This window comes from Peromyscus leucopus, chromosome 16_21 (assembly GCF_004664715.2).
Source record: "Peromyscus leucopus breed LL Stock chromosome 16_21, UCI_PerLeu_2.1, whole genome shotgun sequence".
NCBI lineage: Eukaryota > Metazoa > Chordata > Mammalia > Rodentia > Cricetidae > Peromyscus > Peromyscus leucopus.
Genome location: NC_051084.1, coordinates 39,632,253 through 39,656,514, shown reverse-complemented (window position 1 = coordinate 39,656,514; position 24,262 = coordinate 39,632,253). Strand labels below are relative to the sequence as shown.

General features: G+C 43.3%; 1 protein-coding gene across 3 annotated transcripts in view; it reads left to right on the top strand.

Annotated features, from left to right (window-relative positions):
* The window catches only part of Aff3 (AF4/FMR2 family member 3), a 481,117-nt gene that overhangs the window by 374,458 nt on the left and 82,397 nt on the right, over positions 1–24,262 (top strand). For 2 of the 3 annotated variants that reach the window (XM_037199903.1, XM_028865743.2), the window contains 2 exons: positions 7,440–7,491; positions 24,186–24,226. In XM_037199903.1, the coding sequence (XP_037055798.1) occupies positions 7,440–7,491; positions 24,186–24,226 (93 nt within the window). The remainder of the gene's footprint in view (positions 1–7,439; positions 7,492–24,185; positions 24,227–24,262) is intronic. The other variant, XM_028865744.2, reaches the window with a different exon arrangement.

The following is a 24,262-nucleotide window of genomic DNA, read 5'->3' as shown; positions in this document are numbered from 1 at the left end:
GCGTCAGTGCAGAAGTGAGATGGTCATCCCGTGAGAATCCAGACAGCAAGTCTCAGTTACTGCTAAGTTATTTTGGATGTGTGTGCCTCAGTCCATTTAGACTTTTATAACAAAATATCTTAGAAAGTACCTTAGACTAGATAGCTTATAAACAACAGAGGCTAGGGAGTCAAAGGTCAAGGAACTAGACTGAACATCTGGTGAAGGTCCACTTTTTAGTTCATAGGTAGTACCTATTTGTTTTGAGTCCTCATATGATAGATCTCTGTGGGCGCTTTGCTTGTTGGTTTTGTGTTGCTGAGAACTGGAGATTGAACCTAGGATCTTGTATATGATACACAAGCAGTCTACCACTGTGTTGCATGCCCAGCCCTGGGATCCTTTATAAGGGCAATAATCCCATTCATGATAGCCCTGTTCTCAGAACCTTCCAGTGGTCTTATATTTTCATACCACAACACTGGTGATTAGGTTTCAACAAATGGGTTGACCACGGGAGTTCATCAAAACTACTGATGCCCGTGGCCAGTCCAGTGAACCAGAACCTCTAGGGAGGTGGCCCTCTAGTCAGTATGTTTAGAAGCACCGTAGGCTGTCCTAAACCTTGGTTGAGCACCCCTGCAAGCCTGTGGAGTTGACATACATTTTTACCTTAAATTGTGTCTTTGAGTCTTGACTGTCATCCATCCTAATTTATCAATGGACCAACTAAACCTTAGAGGTGAGGACTTTCTCCACAGTCAGGAGTTATCCTTTAGCTCTTCCGGTACAGTCCGTTTCATCCTGTCGATAGTGTTCTTAACCCTCATTACAGTTTAGAATCACCAAGGGAACTTTAAACAGTCCGGAAGCCCAGATTGCACTCCAGACCTATCAAATTAGAATATGCAGGAAGGGTGGAAGCCAGTATCAGAATGCTTTAAAGATTCCCAAGTGAATCCAATGTGCAGTAAAGCTTAGTAATGACTGTGTGATGGCATTCTCAGGTACCCTGATAGAGCTTAAAGTGCATGAATTTGTTAATTGAGAGATTATGTTTTGTCCTCTTTCCTAATTCTAACAGCTTACCTGTTCAAACAAATCCCTTAATTAGGGACTCTCTTCACAATTAACATGTCAATAACAACAGCCACAAAAATGCAGAAACTGGTATTTCAAAACTAAGAAACAAATCTTAGCCTAAGTATATATGACCTTCCTAATGCCAATGCACATTTACCATCAAGCGTTACCAATTAAACAGATCATTAGTTAACAAGCAGAACAGGTACCAAGCATATTAATTGATAGTAGTTAATATGCAACATCACAGAGTTGAGCTAGATGAATATGTATGAATACCCCTCTGGTTAAGTACAGGTTCCTCTTCAATGAGGCTCTAGTAAAGAAATGTTCGTCACTGGATCTGTACAGCCAAGTGCATTTTATGTCCCTAGCCTGGACCCTCTGAACTCTCCTCTAGCCCAGGAAAGGATCATATTCTTATACTTACCATGTTTGCATGCATTTGTCCTTAAAAACTCAGTCCTTTAATATCAGCAACACCAAGTTCAGAAACTCATTTTCTAGAAGTCAGTGTAACAAAGATAGGAAGTTAAAAACCGTCTTACAGAGAATGCATTTCCTATGAAAGTGCTGTTTCTAAGCCTCTGTTGTCTTTTGATCGAAATGATAAGAGTGTGCATGCCCTCTTTTCCTGTAATTCCTTCAGAAAGAAGCAATTTTAAAGTCTAATGTGTTCGAGGGATGCAACCTCATCACCATGGTCTGCGCTGTCCTAAATGGAAAAGATGGAATGTCTTCATGTTTTCATAAGCACACAAACAGCATGTGGCACTTTTGGGGTTTTTTTTTGGGGGGGGTTAGGTGGAAGGACTATGAGATGCTCAAGGAAAGGGGGCTCCCATGTTTCTATCCTCTTTTCAAACCGATTCTTTTTAGGCTGCCAGCTCCAGTGGCTAGAATTCTAATTCCAAATGAAAAGAACAAGTGACGCACTTGAAACTATGCAGTTAAAAAAAGCTAAGAATTTCAAATAGTCCCAGTGTTTACTGTGCCTTTCTCACATCCAGGAGAAATGGGCAGTGGATCGAGCGCAGGTAACAAGGAACAAGATGTGTTTACAAGTTCACCTACTGGTCTGTTCTCCAAGGACAGACTCCTAAGTCCGGTGCCCACCCTCCTGTGGTCCACTTGTGGTTCTCTTGGTTTCTGCTGCCAGATGCTTCTGTGAGGTCAGGGTTGACAGGTACACTGTGGTGCGGTGTGCATCATTTGAGTTCACAGCAAGATCAGTCAGTGACACATTTGACTCAGACACCAGGAGCTGCTAGGATGCTGATGAGCACAGGGAACAGTCGATGGAAATGTGCCTTCTGCTCCTCTTAGCTGCTACACACTGGAAAGTTGTTCCTTCTGCAGGCTTGTCCTGTGCACCCTATCAGGAGTGTAAGAGATCTGGGACAAAAAGACTGAGGGCATTCTGGGAATTTGAACACCCTTGCCTTCTGACCAAAAAAAAAGAAAAAAAAATGAATCTATGTTACCCGATAGCCATGTGTACCTGTTGAGCTCTTTAAAAACATTTATGTTATGATACTGAAATACCACATTGACATAAATAGAACGTTTTAGTCTCACCTACTTGTCTTTAATATCACTATTAGGAAATGTCTCACAATATTTCTAATGTTGGATGTCTTGAGTGGTGGCTACAAAGGTTCACCTCAGGTCACTGGGGGCAGTGTTCAAGTAGAGACATACTAAATACCTATTGCTATCTACTAACATACCAGTTATTTATTGATACCTAACAAATTACTCCTCAACTTAGTAGCTCAAGACAGCATCCCTTATATTATTATAAGGTGAAGAATCTGAGTCTGACTGAGCTGTCTCCTCTGGCTCAGGTCTGTCAGAGGCTGCAAACATAATACCAGCCAGGACTGAGGTCATCCCATGGCTTGACTGGAGAAAGATCTACCCCCAGACTCACTGCTGTGGATACGGGCAGGATACAGTTCCTTATAGGCTGTTGGGCTAAATGCCTTGGTTGCTTGTTGGCATCCTGCTAACTAGATGCTCTCTTTCTCCAACAGTCTGCCTGGACTTTGATAAAGGGAAGTAGCCAGTGGACTCAGAGCATTCAGAGGAGACAGAGGCCATCTTATCCAGCAGTTTCTTTAGCATTGTGCCAACTATATCCCGAGAGAGTAAATGACGTTCCAGCACTCTGAGAGCTAGTCAGTGGCAGGTGTCAAGCTGAAATGCAGGCCAGCCTGACAGCGGCCGTTAGACTCAGTCCTTCACCCTCAACTCTCACACCATGCCTCCGACTGCTTCCTCTCCTAAGTCTCATCTCCTTTGATTTCTCTTCGTTAATGACATGTAGATAAAGACGCTATCAGGAAAGGCAGTTGATTGAATTACGGATACATACACTCATCCCATATCTTACCTGGGACTGGCAGATTTTCTACGTAAGATTGGCTTTTGTGAGGATCATATAAGGTTGGGAATGAGATGCAGTTCTTGAAAGAGGACAGGCCTTTGTAGCAGATGCACTCAATAAGTAAGGAGAGAGACCATCAGCTGCCCTTTTCTCCAGTGAAAAACAAGCCGGTAAACAGAAAAAAACGTTACTTTTTCCATTCGGGGATGGGCGTGGCAGGAGCGGACCATGGAGGTTTCACTAGCAGCCAGAACAGGTCCTGGAAAGGAGGTACATGTAAGCAAACACCACCTCACTGTGAAGCAAACTGCTTCAAACTATGTAGAGATCCCTGGAACAGAATACATTCCCATTGGATGCTGCTAGGTTATCTAAACCACCCTGTCTTGATCCTGTGCTCTCCACTTGCCTCCAGGCTAAGTCACTTCATCCATCTTCATCTAGGGTGTGTATGGTCATCAACCGCCCCACAGGAGCTTCTCTAGCCTTCTCAGCTCCCAGTCCCCCTGAATGTTATACGCAGAGTTGTTCCAAATAACTACAGGTGGGAAGGCGATCACTTGTTGATGAAAATTACCCAGCCAAGTGGTAGCAGTAACCAGCAGAACACAAGACTTCAGAAAGAATGAAATGAGATGCCTAATATTCCCTCCAGCGTTCTAAGGCATGGAGTGTACTGCTTAGGAATGCCTGTAAAGGGGTAGCTGTCTAACAGATAGGCTGTGCTGGCTAGGTTTTTTTTTTTTAATTTCATATATTTTGATCATATTCTTTCTTCTCCCCCACTTCCCTACTTACCCAGCTCTCTCTCCCTCCCTCCCCCCTCCTTCTCTCCCTCCCCTCAAATAAAAAGGGGAAAACAAAACTATAAAATCAAACCATACCAAAACAAAAGGCACACGTGCCCAGATGGAGTTCTTTTTGTGTTGGTCAGCTACTCTTGGGCACCGGGCCTGCTCTGGACTGTGTTGATATGCCAATTGATACTCCATTAGAGAAAACTGATTTTCCCTTTCCTAGCAGGTATCAATAGCAAATTGTGCTAGCTAGTTTTATGTCAACTTGACACAGTTAAGAGTTATTTGGGGAAAAGGAATCTCCATTGAGAGAACACCCCCACAAGACTGACCTGTGGGCAAGACTGTTGGGCATTTTCTTGATTAATGGATTGATGTGGGAGGGTCTAGCTCACTGTAGGGGGTGCCACCCCTGGATTAGTAATCCTGGATAGTATTTGAAAGTACACTGAGTAAGTCATGAGGAGCAAGCGAGTAAGCAGCACTCCACTATGGCCTCTGCCTCAGCTCCTGCCCCAGGTTTCTACCTTGAGTTCCTGCCTTGACTTCCCTGGATGATGGACTACAAGCTTTCTTCCCCAAGTTGCTTTTTAGTCATGGTGTTTTATCTGCACCATAGAAACTCTTAAGACACAGGCAGTGGTGAAACGCTAATTGAGAGAATGGATATTTGCATATGTGATATGTTTATTAAAGACATTGTTTATGTTTAATAGACATTGTCTCTGGCTTTAAATCTGAGATCGGTAGAGACAGTAGCAGCACCTGTTGTAGAAACAGCTCAATTAAAACTCAGATTTGTTTTAAAGCCATGAAGGTAGAGCAAATGAAATGAACTTTAAATAAAGGATTGAAGGATCTTCAGAGAGCCTCAAATGATAAGTAACTCAAAAAAATCCCATCAACTAAAAGCCCCACTCCATGGAGCAGCCTTGGTACACCCTGAGGTGGAGGTGTTTACCGTGCAGATCAGCAGGGTCTGATTAGGGTGAAGCTGGGCAGTAGAACAGTGGGCCCCTGACTTGGTCCGGCTCAGTGGGCACAGGTGCTTGCCACCCAGCCTGAAAATCTGAGTCTGAACCCTAGAACCCACATGGTAGAGAGAGAAAATCATCTTCTGCAATATTCACACCTGTGCACACTTTTACACACACACACACACACACACACACACACACACACACACACACACACCCTACAATCTTTTTAAAAAAGACTTACTGTTGTCTTAAGAGAAGTTAAAAAATGTATACAGTCTCAGTCACTTCCGTGACGTATTAAAATGTCCTGCCCGCATCCTGTGGGTGTCACAGATCTTAGTTGCCTGCACCTGACTCTACGTTAAGCCACCATGTGGTTATATCTAGCGGTTTGCAGCTCTGTGGGTATCAAGATTGTAAAATCCCACTTCTCAGTACCTCTGGTTAGGCTTCTGCGCCCTGGCCTCAATTTTTAAAAGTTTGATTTTATCATGTATTTTATATCAACATCTTTGCTGGCATTAGTCTACCTTAGTTACTTCTGCCTGTGTGATCAACCACTGACCCCCAGGGGAGACCTCCCTACATACTGGGCTAGCAGGCTTGTTTACTGGCTTCTGTAGACCTAAACCAACTTTTAGAAGCTAAAACCTATGTTTTATATGTTTTATACCCTGCTGTAGTCACTAGGTGACGTCGAGAAAGGTCTTAAAGGAGAGCACATGGCCTGGTTTGCAGACTTTGTTGTGACATCTTTATTTCTCGGCTTGTTTACCCCATGAGTTTCTTCACTGTTCAGAAAGCCTATGGCCATGTTGTCAAAAATAAATACAGTTGTCTCTTGATATTCATGGAGGACTGTTTGGTTCCAGGACCTTCCTCTGATACCAAACTCTATGGGCACTCTAGTCCCTTCTATAAAATGGCATTGGATTTGCATGTAACCAACTCACATCTCCCGTAGCTTTAAGTCTTGCCTGGAGCACTTAGAACACCTAGTACAACATGATCCTCCCTGTGGATAGGAAATAATGGCCCCAAACCATACATGTTCAATTGCAGTTGTTTTTCCAAATGATTCTGATCAAATACAAAGGATTTTTTTTCCTGCATTGTGAGATGGGAGAAACTATTTTATTTCTTAGACTCACGGACTCTAAAGCAGGATCTCCAGGTATAACCTTCACCTTCCATGGGGTGAACAAGGGTGCCATATGTCACCTACCCCCAAAGCTTAGACATTTCATAACTGGGTCCATGCCCTGACAGCCCCTGGTCCCCAGTCTCCCCCCCCCCAAAGTCACTGAAATAGCATTAAAATCGAGCTATCTGCCTAGGATAGACACATTTGGTCTCAGGCTTTAGAAGTTGACTCAAAGGAAGACATTGAGGTCTTTAAACACAAGAGCTCAACAGCTTCCAGACCAGTGTCTGGAGCCCTGGGCTCTACGCCAATGGACTCTCCCTGCTCTTGGGCAGAACAGCTCTGTGTACACAGAGCACATTTTAGAGAGTGCATTTCTGCGCAGGATTCCTTTGGCAGTGGACAAATCTGAAAGCAGCTACTCTATAAAGAACGAATCGCAGCGATGCTGATAAGAATACTTTTTCATCACTAAGAACAGTGGGGTATGCCATTGCACTTCTTGGTCTGCTGTTGGCCTGTATGGACTTGCTGCTCATGTCAGGTCCCATGGGGGTAGCTAGTGGACTCTTCAGAAGTACCCAGCTGTTGATTGCATTCTACTCAGCAGATCCTGGAGTAGGCATCCTCTCCAGCACTTAGGCCGTCAGGAGGCCTGCATGAATGTCACTTATAACTCAAGACTATGGCTGCATGACCCTCAGCAGAATTCTGCTTGCTCTTCCACTTTCTTTACCATGGGCATCCCCCCAGACAGGCCTGAGGATTCAGCCCAGCTCTTAAGCCTGAACAAACAATTGTGAAATTTAAGCTTCCCATGGAACAGCCCCTGTTTGGTTCTGTTTTTCTACAACCGCCAACTCTTAAGGAGCTCCATCTCATCCTGGATTGCCATGAGGGTTAGTTTTCGTGATGTGACTCTCTGCTTTTTCCCAAGTACATCAGAGGAAAAGCAATTACAATACAAGGGGGAAAATAGAAATCAAATACACGTTACTGAAAGGTGGTGTTTCCATATTGAAAGATTTTGAATCTAAGTGTCCACATCTCTCTGTTCCTTCTTTCAGAATGCTAGAAGATGACCTTAAGCTAAGTAGTGATGACGAAGAGAGTGAACAGGTAAGATGTTCTTGTGTGTTGCTGTCTTGTACATGAGGTGCAGATGAGAGTAAACTGAGTCATGGAGACAGTGAACCAAACTGTTCTATGATACTGGTCATTGTGCTGCCCCTCAGCAGTTTCTGTGTAGTTGGGCCAGTTTGATTGAAATGTCTTGAGCTCTGATCCTATTAAAAGCTTTCATTCTGTGATTTCTTTTTTAATGGCATAGAAACCAACAATAGTGTTTCTAAAAGAACTGATAGAATCAGGCTTCCCTAGGAAATACAGATCACCAACCCCCCTTTTTTTAGCATCTTTTGGCAAAGATAACTGGCCTTCTCGAGATCAAACATGTGACCTTACATTCATCAGCATGCAGCAGGGAGGCTGTACCATTAAATATTGAGAAGCCTTATACAGATATTATTAACAGGGAGAAGGAACGAACACAGAGGTGAGCGAATATGATGAATAAAAAATAATCACGCGCGGTCTCGGCTTTTTGTCTTAAATGATAAATGTGCTTGAAATAGTCTCCCTTGCTGTTGATTTACCAGCTTGAGACATCAGTCAGGGGGGCTATAAATAGTCTTCTGATCAGTCAGTTAAGGTGAAAAAATACCACTTAACATTCATCACCCTCACTTCTGCATCTCAGGACATGTTTTTACTTTAAAGCAGGTTTCACAACACTAAAGACAGATTTTCCTACGTTTCTTTCATTTGTCCCATCATCTATATTGCATTTTGTCGAGTTTGGATGAACAGGGTAGGTTAGAGAGACAATTTGAAGCCTTCTCTTTTTTATGTCATCTTTATGTGTTAGGCTAAATGCATGTGCCACTCGGTTGATTTTGAAAGAGTGAACTTGATTCAAAGGTATCATGAAATGTTGTGCACATGATTTGCTTTCTAGGCATGCAAATACAAGTAATGTTTATAAAGAGCCAGCAAACGAGAAAGAAAATTTGGGGGAACATTTCTAAGAAGTGTGCCTGGTCAGAACATGGGTGTGGGGGTCATGGAAGGCTTGTTCCTCTCTGAGATAAACTAAGGCACAAGGATGCAAGAGGACTCCATGAATCTGGGAACCTGGTAGGCAAACAGAGTGCCTCCCTGGAGAGGAAGATTAGTGGGGCAGAAAGGGCCTTTTAGACGTTGAGAATTTTAGAGATGCAATAATTTGTCTCTAGATGTCTATCCCAGGCAGTCAGATACCCACAGCTCAGCAGTCATTGGAGAAATGTAAAACAGTTGGACTTCTAATTTTGTTTTCTCATCTATGTGACTAAAAGAAAATGATTTCATCTCTATTTTATACCACTGAGAGGCTCAGCTAGGTACCAAATGGGTTAAGCTTTCCCAAGCATGCAATTTGTGGATAGTTTATATTAGAAAAAGGATTCACAGGCTAAACAGTTTCGAGAACTATTTGCAAGAAATACTTCCAGTGAAAATGCAATTTAAGAAACTCATTATTAATGTAGTACTTTCACATTCTCTAAAGTCAACCAAATCATTTGTTTTACTATCTACCTTCCGGTCTACAGCCATTGGTAACACTGTACTGTGACTATACAGGTCAGACCCTGTATTATTTTGTTTCAACCCTTGTATATATTTTACTATATATATATCACTCAGAATGAATGATTTTTACATAGTAATCCCTAATTTATTAACAAGAACTCCAAACAGTGTTAATAAGTTAATAAGTTAAACTGTCGACATTAATCATATTAAGCTGTCTTATTTGGGTCTAAAGTATACTCTTATATAATCACAAAATTATAACTCTCCCTCTGTTTTTACTGATTAAGTTTATTTGATCATTCCATACGTGTATGTAGTGTATTCTGTTTATTCTGCCTTAAAGACTGGTGGGCTCACTTTTTAGTATGCAACTAAAGACAGTGTCTCCCCTGCACCCTAGATTCCATCAGTTGCCAGTAGTTCAGCAGGGAAAAAGTAGGAACCCATGGCTCCTTTCTTATCCACCATGGGCTGTTAGCAGGCCCATTCTCTCAAGCCTTCCCAGTTTAGGCTCCTGTAGCTGCTGTGAGATCATGTTCTTTGTGATGGCTGTATCATGACCTGAAGACAGCACTTCGCATCCCTTCTCCCTGTCTTCAAAGCTCTTACATTCTTTCCTCTCTCTTCCATAGTGTTCCCTGAGCCTTGAGGGGTTCCCCTACTTTTAGAAAAAGACTAAGGATAGTATTTCCCCCCTGAAAACATGCAGCCTGTACATACACGAAACATACGTTTTTCATTCTTTCTTCACACATTGGTTTTCAGTGATCATTCCAGGTGCAATCAGAGTTCACCTCTTTCCCAGAAACCTTTTCAAAAAACTTTGCATACTCCCCTGCCTGAGGAAACATGATGTACTAATGCTAAGATCAGCCTCGTTGTCTTTGTAAATATTGGACCACCTGGCCTGCGTGGCCACCTAAAAATGAAAAGGATGTCTGTAAGAACCTTAGGTTGCTGCGCTGGCCTGTGTGGCCACCTAAGAATGAAAAGGATGTCCGTAAGAGCCTTAGGTTGCTGCGCATGTTTGCCTCACACTCTGGTGCGTTTTCTTGAACACTCCTGTCTTCCTGTTGCTTTTTCTCCTAATTGCCTTTGTGCTCTTAGAAATGAAGACAGGAGGCCAGTTTAGTAATGAGGACTACTGAAGCATGGCCCCACGGTTCAAATCCCTGCCCAGCGGCAGAGTAGCTTGTCAGCCACACAGTCCTTCAAGTGCTCCACTTGTGAGCACGCCCCATATCGGTTACTCTTCTTGCGGCTGTGAAGAAAGGCCTGCAAAAGCAGCTGGGACGGGAAAGGTGTTTGGGGGCTCACAGTTTGAAGGCATACAATCAGAGTTTGGGATTGGTAGGATCATGAGGCTGCTGGCCATATTGCTCCCACAGTCAGGGTGCAGAAAAGATGAGGATGTCCAACATGGCACACACCCATGCACACACATGCACACACACACACACACACACACACACATGCACACACGTGCACGCACACACAGGAAAAAAGGAACACACACACACCACTTCATACAGCCTTTTAAGGTGGCTATCATATTGCATTATATAGACATGGCAGTTCATTGGTTATTTTATGAATTTTCTCCATTAATATCCTATCATTACATCCGTCACAAACTTGACAAGCACAGACAGTATAGAATTTAATCTTAGAACATCTGGAGTTTGTGGGAGTGGGGTTAGCCCAGGCCAGCCTCTGACTTTGGACAGTCATCACCCCTCAGCTTCTCAAGTACTCGCTCTCCCTAACATCGGTGAGAGAGCCGAGTCTTGGCCCGTATTTCATCACCACACCGCATTCCATCTAGTCGAAAGGACTAGTCTTTCCTCTCCCGCCACATCCTGCTCTTACTGTCCTCAAGTTGTCAACCCCCTCCCCTCATGTCACCGAGGGGGGTGCCCAGTCCTACCAGAAGTTTGTCCCATTTGCTCTGCTTCTTTGGAACTTGCGCCCAGCCCTGCTTTCCCCATTAAGGACATTCTCTGTCACAGCTGCTGTGCTGGAACCCCGACTGACCCAAATACCTGTCTCTTTTCATCCCCTGCCTCACCCGAAAAGTGGTATTGTTGACCACTCTTTTCACTGCTTCCTTGAAGGGGTCCGATACTACACACCTCTCACCCGTGCCCTCCCTCTCCTCCGCTCGCCTATGCCCTTCCTCTCCACCTGACCCTTCTCAGAAGGGTTTGCTGACTGCTCACTCTCCACCCAGTGTTGGAGTCTGACCATATTTATTCCTGCCTTTTCCTTTCTAGTTCTACTCTTTGGGGGCATCCTTGTGCCTCCTCATGACCTTCAGTTTTTATAGAATGGCAACTTCTATGCAGCCTGGACTCCTGGCTCAGAACAGGCTTCTGAACCACACACACATACTCAACTTTTCTATTCGATTGTCTCACAAGCCTTCCAAACTCACCCCATGCCAAGCTGAACTGCTGGATTCTGCTTCCCCTCTACCCAGATGTTGGTCTTGTGACTGTCCCCATTTCCAGAGCTAGCACTACCTGATGCCCGTTGCTCAAGCCTAAAATCACAGACTCAGTCTTGATACCTCCCATTCCTCATTCAAATATGCCTTTCTTCTCTAACGTCTATAAATTTAACTTCCAAAATGAAATATTAGTCTACCTACCCCTTTCCATCCTAACTAGTTTAAACCAGCCTTGTATGAACTATCATCTTGCTGTTCTCCAACCTCTGTAATAGTTGGTCCTCAGTGATCTTTTTAAAATGTATGTCAGATCAAATTATTTATTTTTTAAAACTATTATTTTTATTTATGTGTATATCTTGCTGTGTGTATGGGCACCACATGCATGCAGTACCCATGGAGGCCAAGAGGGGGCATCAGATAACCTAGAACTGGAGTTAACAGGCACTTGCATGCAGCCTATTGTGTGTGCTGGGAACCAGACCTGGGTTCTGCACAAGAGCAGCAGGTGCTCTTAACTCAGCCAGCTCTCTGGCTCCCAAATCATTTTTGGATCTAAAATCTGCAATGGATTTCCTCTCCCACCTGGAGAGAAATGAAATGCCCGTATCATGGTCTCCACTAGCCTGACAGTCGAGCCTTGTCCACACCTTCCCCTTCTCATTGACCTTGTTCCAGCACTTGCACCTCCGGGGCCCTCTCTCAGCGCCTCCAACAAGCCATGCTCAGCTGCCCCAGGGCTTCGCCAGGTCTCTGCTCTGTGTTTTCCCTGGGTAACACCTGTGCCTACTGAAGGTACAGCGTAACTTTACTTTCTCGGAGAGACCCTGGCATGTCCTTTTCTCATTACGCTTTCTCCAGGACCTCGTTCTAATTTTAGTTTATTATATGTGTTTACTTTTGACAGTAACTATTCCTGTCAACAAAACTGAAAGATCCCTGAGGACAGAGACTGGCTGGCTCAATAGAGGTTCTATGTGTTGAGTGGATGCATAAATGAACACAGAGTGTGGCCTTAAATTTGGACTTAATGACCTACAGACTAATGTCCACAAGCAAAGATGACCTTTGTTCTGCCTTTATTTCTCTTCCTAAACACTATTTTTTTTCTAATCCCAAACATTAAGTAAACATGTTCAGTGACAGGAGAAAAAAATAAGAGCTAAGATTATAAGGCAGCTATAATAAATTCACAGATAACATGACTACTTGATTTAAAAAAAAATGTCTATACTATCTGCAAGGAAATTCCATATGAATTTCTTACACACACTCAATGTATGTCAGGCTGTATTAAGGTTACAAGGTTTTCTCAGTCATCTCAAGCTGAAGCCCCCAAAGCCAAGAGAATGGGATCTCCTCATTGTCTCTCTCAAAGGTAACAGAATTTTATTTGTGCCCTCAGCTGTGGCAAGGTTTACTTGATAAGTTGGCCGTGACACCCTTGAAATGAAATCATACTGTCACCATGGCTCTCAGAATTCTTACACTTGATGAGGTTAGAGCAGATCTGAGCATCAGATTTCTTGTTTGGATATAAATGTAACAGATTCCAATGGTTAATTGTCCCCTGGAAAAAAAATGGGAAGCAATCAGAAGACTTCAGATTAAATGATTCCTGAAGGCTGAGACTGCTTTAAAGGATTTCTGTGGTGGATTTGGAAGGAGAGAGGAATCATAGTGCGTGTTTCACCATTTGGTCAAAAAGCTGATCTCTACCTCTTGAGTCTGTGAAAGCTTAGGGAGTGACACAGAGCAAATCTCTAGACAGGATCATTGCAGCTGAGGCATAAGGAAAGGGACACATGATTGAGACTTTTGGCAAGCAGTAACTCGAGTGTCAGCTGCTAGCGAGGTTTCCGAGATGACAAATCCACAGCTCGGGGAGAGCAAGGGGAGAGCGATCCACACTGAATGGCGACGTCTGTGCCTGAAGCTCCAAGTAATCACATTATCCACAGAGATTGGGCAGTCTTTTCATTTTAATTATATAAGTGCATTTTTCTCTTTAAATGAGTGTAGTTTATCCACTTAAACTGACTGTTTTAATTTTACAGGCAGCGATCATTGGATTTAATCTGTAGAGGGGAATTTCTCTATTGGCCTAATTGATTTCTCAACACAATGAAAGAAAGTTACCTTTTAATCCCCAATCAATATTTGGAGAGCATACAATTATTTTAATAGATATCTATGTCATTAACATAAATCTGCAAGCTAAAGAGGCAATTATTTTCTTATTTATAATGCAGAGGGTAATAATCTTGTCTGTCAGGAAGAATCCAAAGCGTCTATGCCCCTAACATGTCCAGGCTGCAGGTGAGGCCCCGCTGAACCCCACAGAGCAGCCATCATGTTTCATTTGGTCTCTTACGGAATAGCAAAGGAATAACCCTATCTCAGTTCTCAGCTCTGTCTGTAGAGGCCACTGATGACTCATACCAGTTTCAGGGTAAACTATTAAAAGCAGATTTCTGCTCTTCATCCCTGCCCCCTTGTTTTATCTTAATATGACAACTGCATAACAGAAAACAGAACTTTGAAAACCTTGAAAAAGAAAACTTTAAAGGCATTGACAGCGCATGTCAATCCGTGTGCACACGATGCAGTAAGGGAATGAAACACAGCCAGGAAGTAGAGGTCTCTGCAGCCCAGTGCCACTCCATGCGTTTTTCTTCTCAGCCTCAGCTTGGTTGATGTGGAGGTTCTTGGCCTGTGAAAATTTATTACACACAGAGTCAATCTGCATTCAGGCAGCCAAGTCTGAATAAATAGAGTCATTGTGCTTGTCTGGGATTTGTGGCCAGAGTTCATCCAGTCAGCGTGACATTCACATCCCAGGAGATTCATAAAAGCCAACACCCTGGTATGTGCTCTTGGATCCTGCCAAAACTGTGTAGAATTATATAAACAGGAGTTGAAGCGGTAATCAGGACCAGGTCTGAGGGGCACAGCTCCAAAATCAAGTTTCTTTTCCATGAGAAATGAAGTGTATTAGAGATGTTATTTGTATCCAAACAAGAGCTAGACAATTTTTGCATAAATCATTCCAAGAATAGTCTTAAATGCCTACTAAGCTCCACATATCCATGCAAGCTGCTGGCTTACTGCTCAGGATGAATTACACATTAGTAATATTTGTTATGATAATTTAACCACAAAAACTTTAAGTAAATTTTCAATGCCAGAAAATGCCTTGTTTCTGAAGGGCTATGCAAAAGACTATATATTATGTATTTTAAACCCAGTAGGAGGGCAGAGGAAGGAGTAACTTATATTTGGTTTTATTTCTAGTCTTGTAGTCATGTTCCTGAGTAAACAGTTTGATAGCATTGCTGAGCTAGTTTCCCTTCTGTATGGAAACACGGCAAGTATAGTTGGAGACGCCTGCCTATCAGGTCTTTGTCATACCTGTCTAGGGATGAGTACCCATCTGAACTGTCAATCACAATCAAGGAAGCACATGTAAGGGCTCAGGAGGAGGATGGGCTTGTTTCCCAGCCCGAACGCTCAGTTAAGTAATTCCATTTTATAAACAAAAGTTTACTGTCACCCAAAGTAAGTGGAAACTTCTCTTTTATCAAATTATGGAAACCTGCGAAAGCCACGCACCAGTGGAATGGGGAGCCAAATTCTTCGCTTTCCATTCTAGTTGGCTGTAATTTCCAAAACTGAAACAGTTAACACTCACTGTCCACAAATGTGCGCAGCCCCGTATGCTGTTCCTTACAAGGTGTTAGAGACCTTCTCTTTAGAGCTTGGGTGAGTTTATATAAGCTGAGGCTGAAGAATGTGCCATACTTCCAACCTCAACCCTGTGAATGGAAAACTAAAAAAATGAGGAAATTATATAAAAATTAAAAGAAGATCCAATAAATGTAGGAAAATAAATGACAGGAAACCATGGTGTTTGCTAGAATAGTAGAATTCACCCAAGGAGCTCCAATTTTTTTTTTTTTTTTTAACTAGGGCAAGATTTTGTTAATAACAGATGTCAATACCACCCACCCAAACCCTCCATTCCAGGAGCTCAGGGAAACGAGCATCCAGAGCGAATGGGCCATTCTTCTCCAACCTAGCTTTCAGCGGAACTGTTATTGGCAAGGAAGTGGAATTCTCCCTCCAGAGCACATTCCTTCAACTGGGAGGAGTGACCCTTTGTGCTGTGACTCTGAGGATGTGGAGTTTGGGGGGTTTGTTTTCTTCATTAGCGCATCGGGAGTGTCAGCATTTCGAGTGTCTGCTGTCTCTCTGTGCTATCACATCTCACCAGGTGTGGCTGGTGTCCTGCGGCAAAGGAATTATCTACAGTTAGGTATTCAGGTGTTTGGTCCAGATAAGCATTTGGAAAGTTTTGTTTTCATTTTTGTTGTCCTAATTTTTCTTCGTGTGTAGGGCTGGTTATCTCCTAAGCACAGCTCTTCTCAGGAGACTCTTAGCCTAGAGAAGCAAAGGGACAAACCATTTTTGTCATTCAAGGGCTCTTGGCACTTCCCGGTTCTATCCAGACCCACTCTGCAGCCCAGAGGTAGTGTTGAATGGAATAAAAAACAGATCAGAAGAAACAGATCAGACAATTGTTAAAACTGAGTCCAAGGCACTCCCTCGGGTGAGCTAGGTTCCCAGACAGCGCTCCCAAATCGTTACAAATATGTTTGGGGTGGCAAAGGAAGAGACCATCATTCCAATGGTAAAATATCTTTTATGAAAAAACAAAAACAAAAGACCTTTACTCTTGATCAGGAGGGTGTGCTTGGAAGAATGAGCACACTCGGAAAGAGAAAATGTATTTGATTTTTGTTCTAAATCAGTTAGTGGCTGTGTCTTTTCCCCATTAGCTGAGGTGAGACCTCACAGTCTTACTCAATTAGAATTGGTTAGTGAGAAATGAAGGGGAAGTAGAAAGGGACTCCTCCTCCAGGCCATCAGATTCTAGAGTAGAGGATTGAGCCTTTTGTTTACAAATGTCTTACTGGGAGGGAATGATTAAAACATTTGCATAAAAGCCTTACTTACCAGGTGAGAAAGATAAAAATATGTTAATTCCTTATCCTAGACCCAAGTTTTACAGTATTTGATAGAAAAGACTCATATTTGACATTGCTCACAGTCATTACCACAACGGAACCATGGGAGGCAGAGGTTAGCCAGGATTTCTCCCTGGGAGGGTAGATTAGCACCGTCTCTAGGTTTATCATCCTTCAAGCTGTTGTTCTTAAAAGTCCAAGGCGGTTCTAGGAAGAGTGTGTGTACTTCCGTAAATGGCTGCAGAGCTGGGTTCTTATGGGAAGTAAAAAAAATCTAAGCACCAATAATTGGAATTGTTTCAGCTTCCTCCTGCATAACTTGTTTGGAAGGTACAACTGGGAAAATCTTCTTGACCATTACAAACTTATTTTCATTTTCAAACATTGGGTATTTTTTAGTAGAAAAAGTTGGAATATAATGTAAATCCAGACTTAGATATTGGTTCTTCAATCACAGATTGCAGTTCTAATAAAGCTACCAAGATACAGATTGCAGCTATAACAAAGCTACCAGGATATTTATTTCACTTTCCTGTGTGGTCTTCATATAAAAAGAAAGTAACGTGTAGACTGTGTTTGCATTCACAGTTATTGAACACCCACCAAGACCAGTGGGTCATTAAGGGAATTCCAGCAAAGCATCTTACTAGGGTAGCAAAAGGGATGTTTATAAAAGCTCTGAAGGCATTTGGAAGCTCGCAAAGTGAGAAATGACTCATCCTAGTATCCAACTGCTAGAGCAAAGAGAACCTCAGAGAAGTAGCAGTAGAGCCAGAGCCCGGCGGAAAGAAGGTGGGGGAAGATGGAGAGATGGTGGTGAGAGGAACTAGAGTACATTTGGACAAGTGGAATAGTTTCAAATGTTCTGTAACACATTAAAGGTAACTATGGTTGACAACCATTGTTTACATATTTCAAAATAGCTAGTAGAGAAGAGTTAGAATATTCCTAACACAAAGAAATTATGAATGTTTGAGATCACGAAGATGCTATTACCCTGATTTGGTCATTAAACATCATACACACATTGACATGTCACAGTGGACCTCATGAATGTGTGTGTGTGTGTGTGTGTGTGTGTGTGTGTGTGTGTGTGTGTGTATTTACCATGCATCAATTAAAGTTTGGGGTATATATTTAAATGACAGTTATCACCATTTGGACCTTGTTCAAGTTGTGGCTGCATTCAAATTGCCAATGTGGACCAAGTTCTAGAAGCATAAAATGACCAAAGTCTAGATGAGTAGGTCACAGAGCTATGGTGGGATCTGCAGGATTTAGTCCACCTGGCAGACTGCTTAGAACATCAAGCAATAATTCCTGCACACTCAGGTCTCCATGGGGGTGGGTGGGGGACACTTGATCTGTCTCCAGCCCAAGCCTAAATAACCAGCTGGTTTTGAATTTACAAAGCTTCATCAGCTTTTTGTTTTTCCTGCGAGCACACCTTTAGTGCAGAATTTCAACACAGCAAACCCAGTGATCCCATACATAGCCCAACAACTACATTAAATCACACCAAATATAACAGTCCAAAAGCACTCATCAGACAACATAGGACTTAGGATTCATTACCAGTAACTGACTCTGTTTCTTTACCCTAATAGTGTGTGTCATGATTCTAGAGAATAGACTTGTCTAGTCAGGTGAGACCTAGAGGCCAGAGAGCCTTCTGGAAGGTGAGCCCCTGATTCAGACCTATGATCTGGTGTCACCACCCACATTCCAAATGTGATCTCCCACTGTCCAGAGCCAGAACTGTGAAGACATACCCTCCTGTAGACTCTCCTAACAGCTCAGCCAGCTTTATAAACACACAGACGGGCAAGCGCTCGGGTGTGCATGCTTCCTCCGAGAAGGCACGATTGTCTTGCCAGTGCTTTGCCCCAGAGTCCAAGAGTTTGTGCTGCGCTCACAAGAGCCCCCTCTTAATTCAGAGGACAAGTCAGTTTGACTCTCTATTATCCAGAAGCAGCATGTATCAGTGAGGTTCCTCCTCATTACTCTTCAGTGTCCTTTGGTCTCATCCAGACCTAATACAGCCAGGCTTGTCCTTCTTTATACAGTCCTGTGCTGGAGTTGCTGGGAAGGTCATGGTGAGATCAGATTCTCCCTTGATTAAACAGTAAACCCTAAGACTATAAGGGAAATGGCCTCCAGAACCCAGAGGAGCCATAGATAGTTCAGAGTGTGTCTCCAGGGAGTAGAATGTCCTAGAAATGCTTAACAAAGGCAAATGTGCCTTCCCTAACCCCTCAGAAGACTTAGTCAGGCCCAGAAGTCCCCTGCTTACATCCTCCAAATGTGAAGAACTGCTTTCTGATGGAAGAAGAATGCACCAAGATCTCTGTGCCATCTTAAAGGGAGTATGGGAAGCCAAAATTAAAATGCCACCTTGCCCCCAGTGGTGAGCTCCCCAGAGATGAGTAGCACCTAACTCCTGTTGCATACCCAGAGTTCCGGGAGAAGGGCACCAAGGAAAGTGGAAGAAACAGTAAGTTAAAAAAAAAAAATGAACTAGCCCTCAGAGCTTCGATGGAGTCTGAGTCAGGGAGAACCAGAAAACCTTACGAATGTTGGCTTGCCTCTGACTTCAAGAGCCTCAGTGGTTCGTCCTCTGCTGCCCCCGTTCAGTCGTTGGCTCTCTTTACTGATGAGTGCTGCCACCTCTGAAATTCTGCCTTGTCCTGGGACTACTCAATGTGGGTTTTGTAACGTGTAAGCAGTTTGCGCACAGAGCAGTCTTTATTAGAACAACCAGACAGCCCAGAGTACCCAGCCAAGGAGGGCTTTCTCCTCCTTTCTCAGACTGCCATCTGGTTAGCCTCCCCTGTCGCTCTCAAAGTGTTCTTCCACGGAGGAGGTGAAGTGATTGTCCTCACTAGCTCTGCCTGGCCCCGGAGGTGAGGAGAAAGCCGACTGGACAGAAGGCTGCCTAGCCAGCATTTCTGGGAACCTAGGAATGAACAGTACTGATTCAGCTTACTGAGAAAAACACCAAGAGGGGTAACAGTAGCAAAGTGTTGAGCCAGAACTTTAAGCCTTATGTGTCAAGTGGGTATTTTACAGAAAGGGGTGGGTATGCATATTCATTTGTCTGTGTGTATGTATATGTGTAAGAAGGCCAGAAATCCACCTCAGGTTTCGTTCACCTTGATTTTTATTTATTTAGTTTTTTTCTTTTGTTGTTGTTGTTTTGTTTTAACCATTTCTCACTTTACCTGAAACTTGCATATTAGGACTGGCTGGTTGAATAGTAAGCCCCAGGGATCTGCCTCCCACCCTTCCCAGGCTGGGATTATCGATGCATGCCACTACCCTCCTCCTCCTCCTCCTCCTCCTCCTCCTCCTCCTCCTCCTCTTCCTCCTCCTCCTCCTCCTCTTCCTCCTCCTCCTCCTCCTCCTCCTCCTCCTCCTCCTCCATCTCTGGGGCTCAAACATAGGTCCTCACACTTACACTGACTGTCACTGCCACCCTATCATTGGTGCCTTTGTTTGGTTTGTGTTTAACAACTTCTGTCTACTATTTCCTGCTGTCACCCACCATCTGTCCGTAAACATCCAACACTCGCTGGACTTCACAGCACAAGACTTTCGCCGCTTTTACCCACACTCCTCCACTCCAAGTCCCACATCTCCACCGGTGGTCCCCATCCATGCCAGGTGCTCAGTCATGAAATCTGGTGCCAGTGCCACCCCTGACCTGAGCTGCCATATCCTACAAGAGACAGTTCCCTCTGTTAGAACTGCAGAGTGTAGCAACGCTCTCTCCATCTTCAACGTGGTCAGATGCCCCTCTTGCCTGATCACTGTTAACTTCGTATTACTTTATAATAACTTCACATGTAGTCCTCTCTTATCCAAACTAAATTGCTACACAGAACAGAATCCAGAGTGACATTTGAAAATCTACACTGTATCACCAATCCTTCTGTTACTTTATTATTATAGATTCACAGGAAGTTACACAGAATGTCCAAGCGTGCTTTGTCCAGCTTCTGTCTACTGCGTAAACTTTTAATGACCTCCTGTTGTCCTGTACATCCACAGCCTACACTTGACCTCTCTAGCCCTTGACATTGGCCTCATCTTGCTCTGCCATGGTCCCACTGCCCTGCTGAACTGTACCACAGTGACCTTGTACAGTTTCTCACCTGAGCCAGGATCTAAGCCTGATGCAGCTTTTACGCTCAGGCTGTTTCCTCCTCCCCCTCCCCCATGTCGTCTCTGGACTCAACACTCTGCTTTTTCCTCCAGGCCTTGCTATTCCACACTTACTGAGCTTTCTGTGACCATTTGTCATTTCACTGCTCGGGTTCATAGCATCCTGTCCTCCTCAGCTGGGGGCATTGCTGTGTGCCTGTGGACCTTTGTTGTCTGCTCCACCTCCCGACTCAAAGAGATACACTATGAAGACCTTAATCCGTTTTTCCGGTCACCAATGCCAGACCCAGTGCCTACACATAGTAGGTCACCAATGCCAGACCCAGTGCCTACACATAGTAGGTAGTTCAAATTAGACTTATCTGTCTATCCAGGCATAAATTCTATTTACATCACGAAATTGGATGGCTCTGGGCCGCCCCTGAATTTCAGCCTCTTCCTTCATTTTGTTTTACTTCCCACCCCAGTGTCTGTGGACTTGCCCTATGCTAGGCCCAATTACAAAAGGGCATTTAATTTCCTCTTTGATTTCCTTTCAATAACAGATTGTGACTTGTAATTCATTTAGCATACATTGGAACCAGAATATCTGCTGATTATGTTTCCAAGCACCCACCTTGTTAAAATGAAGACAGAGAAAAGATGTCATCTCTTGAGGGGAGCTTGGAAAATGACTGTTTCTGGCAGAAAACTTGTTTTGTCTTATAGAGCTTCAGAGTCATTCATGAATGAATAATGCACTCAGGAAAGACCAGTGAAGCATTCTCTTAACCCTCTCAAGTGACTGAGCTGAAACTGAATCAAAGGAGAGCGACAAGGAAAAGCTGATGAGAGATTAAGGAAGGAAAATGTGGTCACTGCGATACAACCCTTGAAGGAATGGAATTGGGCAGTTCATCTAGTTTACGACTAGTTTTTCCGATTTCAATCATGAGTCACCTAAGTAATTTTTTTCTTGACTGTTTAATCCCAATGTTTATTCCTTCTACTATTTTCCAGCTATAAATTAAGACAGTGTGCAAAAACTGAAGGGTTTTGTTTTGTTAGGAGAGTAGGCGCAAAAATCTCTCAATCACCGCCCCTTGCCTAGGTATATGACTTTTGCTTTAATACCATAGTTTTTTGTTTTTTTTTTTCTGAGAGTGATTTTAAATGTTCAATAATTCTCGTTGCCTTTCTTAATGGGTGGTGATTGTGCTGTGTAAAGTATTTCATAAATTAAATAATTACAATGAAAAGTGTGGTCAAAAATCAAGCATTTAAAAAATAAATAAATAGTACTTGGAGCAGTTGTGCTGAGTCCCAGAGTGTTGCCTGTGTGGTGACATTCGTCACAGTGACAGACTGGAGGAGTGAAGAATGACAGAAGACATTGATGAATGAGTGGCCGGTCTCGAAGCCAGCATCGTGTGGGTTTGCTACAGGGAAAGCCATCCTTGTCCTAGGCTTCCCACCCAGTTTAGCATAGAACCCTCATAGAACCTGCCAGTGTAATCCTGCAAGGTCATTAGCAGGTGCCACTGTGTGGGACACTCTGATTCACAGGCATCTCGGTGGGTGCACAGCCATTTCTTGCTTTTTGTGTGTCTTCCTTTGCTCTATAAATCATTTTCCAACCAGCTACTCATGAACACTTGCTGTACCCGTCCTAGAAGTCAGTAGGAAGGATCTTTGGAGGCAAGGAGAGAAGAGAGTCAATTGACTTTAAGTTCAGACTGGCTCTTTAGTCCTGTCCCTCATGGTCCTTGTGAGGGTGTACACATATGTGTGCAGATGCCCCCACATGTGAAAGCCAAAGGTCAGCCCCAGGTGTCCTCTTCAGTCTCTCTCCATGTTATTTTTCATTCTTGCTCATCGCTTATTGGGTACTTATTGGGTACCAGAAATTTACAGAATACAGCAAGCAGTCTCATTGGCTGCAATTTGCTCCTCATTTCACTTGATAGGTAGCTATTGGCAATCTCAAGTTCCTTTATTCCGGTCTCAATCACTAATATTGACTCTCAGATCACACATTATAATACCTCACACTAATGTAAAAAATAGACCAAAATGGCTAAGAAAGGGCTCAAAGAGTCTGCAGAGTTGAGAGACACTGTCTTGGAGTCAGAACCAAGGGAGAGTCTGTAGGGAGCCCAGGCAGGATAAGTCATATTAACCACAGGCGGTCACAGAGCCTCTATAAGCAGAGATGTCAAATGCAGGTCTTGGTGGCAGCCCATTCCGCTTGAGGGTCAGTTTGAAAGTGGGCAGAGTGTCACCAGCAGGAGGAACTGCATGTGAGATAAGACTGCTTACAGGACATCAGTGACTAGTCAGCATGCTTGCTACATTTCAGTCTTGAATGCTTTTTTTTTTTTTTTTTTTCCTTGTTTTCTTTTGAGACAGGGTCTCTCACTGAGCCTGGATCTCATCGGTTGGGCTAGACTAGCCAAGGAGTATCTCTAGGAATACACTCAACCTCTGCCTCGGCAGAGCTAGGGTTAAGATGCACATGTATGCATGTTTTCACAAGGGTTCTAGGGATCCCAACACTAATGCTTATGCTTGCACAGCAAGTCCTCCACTAAATAAGCCATCTCCCTGGGTCACCAAAAAGCATTTAAAAAACAAAACAAACAAACAAAACAAAACTGTTGTCACAACATCATTATTGTGCCTAAAAATACCAGTGATCTCATAATACTGTGTTATTGCCCAGATAGCAATCCAGTTTCCAAATGTGGAGACATTTAGTAAATCTAAAATAAAACAATTTTTTAAAAAGCCAAAAATGGTATCTTCAGTGGCTAGCAAGGTGGCTCCATGGTAAATCGTACATGATGTGCAAGCTTGAGGACCTGAATTCAGACCTCGGACACCAATGTAAAAAAAGATACAAAAAGCCAAGCATGGCCACAGATGCTTACAACATTGCAGTGGGGGGAAAACAAATGGATCCTGGGAATGTGATGGCCAGCCAGCCTACCTGAAATGGAGGGCTTTGGGTTCCCTGAGAAACCGTGACTCAAGGGGATAAGACAGAGCATTAGAGGAAGGCACCAGTGCCCTCCTCTAGACTCTAGACATGCATCCATAGGTATGCCCAGCTGTGCTCACATAGGTTCAACCAGCAGACACACAACATACAGACACACACCAACACAGATTTACACCTTCATTGGCAAAGAAATTTGGTTTTGTTTGTTTGTTTGTTTTTTTCTTAACAGGAAATGAGAATAAAGCAATGGAAAAATAATTTCAGGTGGTAGGAAACAAAAAGTAGCTCAGGTCTTTGCTGTGTTTCCATGGCCAGGAAAGACTGCTTAGCACCTCCCTCACTCTCGCCCCCTATTGGCAAGTATGCCTAGTTGCAGCACCCCTTCACCAAGAACCTTCCTTTCATGACGCAGCAGGGCTTTCTACTATGTTGCCAACGGTTCAAATTTTGGTTACTTGACAAAAAATGTGTGTGACACAGGTTTTTTTTTTTAAGTGTTGATTGAGCGCCTAATTTAAAAGTCAGAATATTAAATAAACATTTCTGTCCTTTCTTCCAGCAGGCAGCCCAGAGAACAGCTCTCCGCACTCTATCTGACAGGTACATTTTGTCATTTTTATGAACTATAAATTGCTT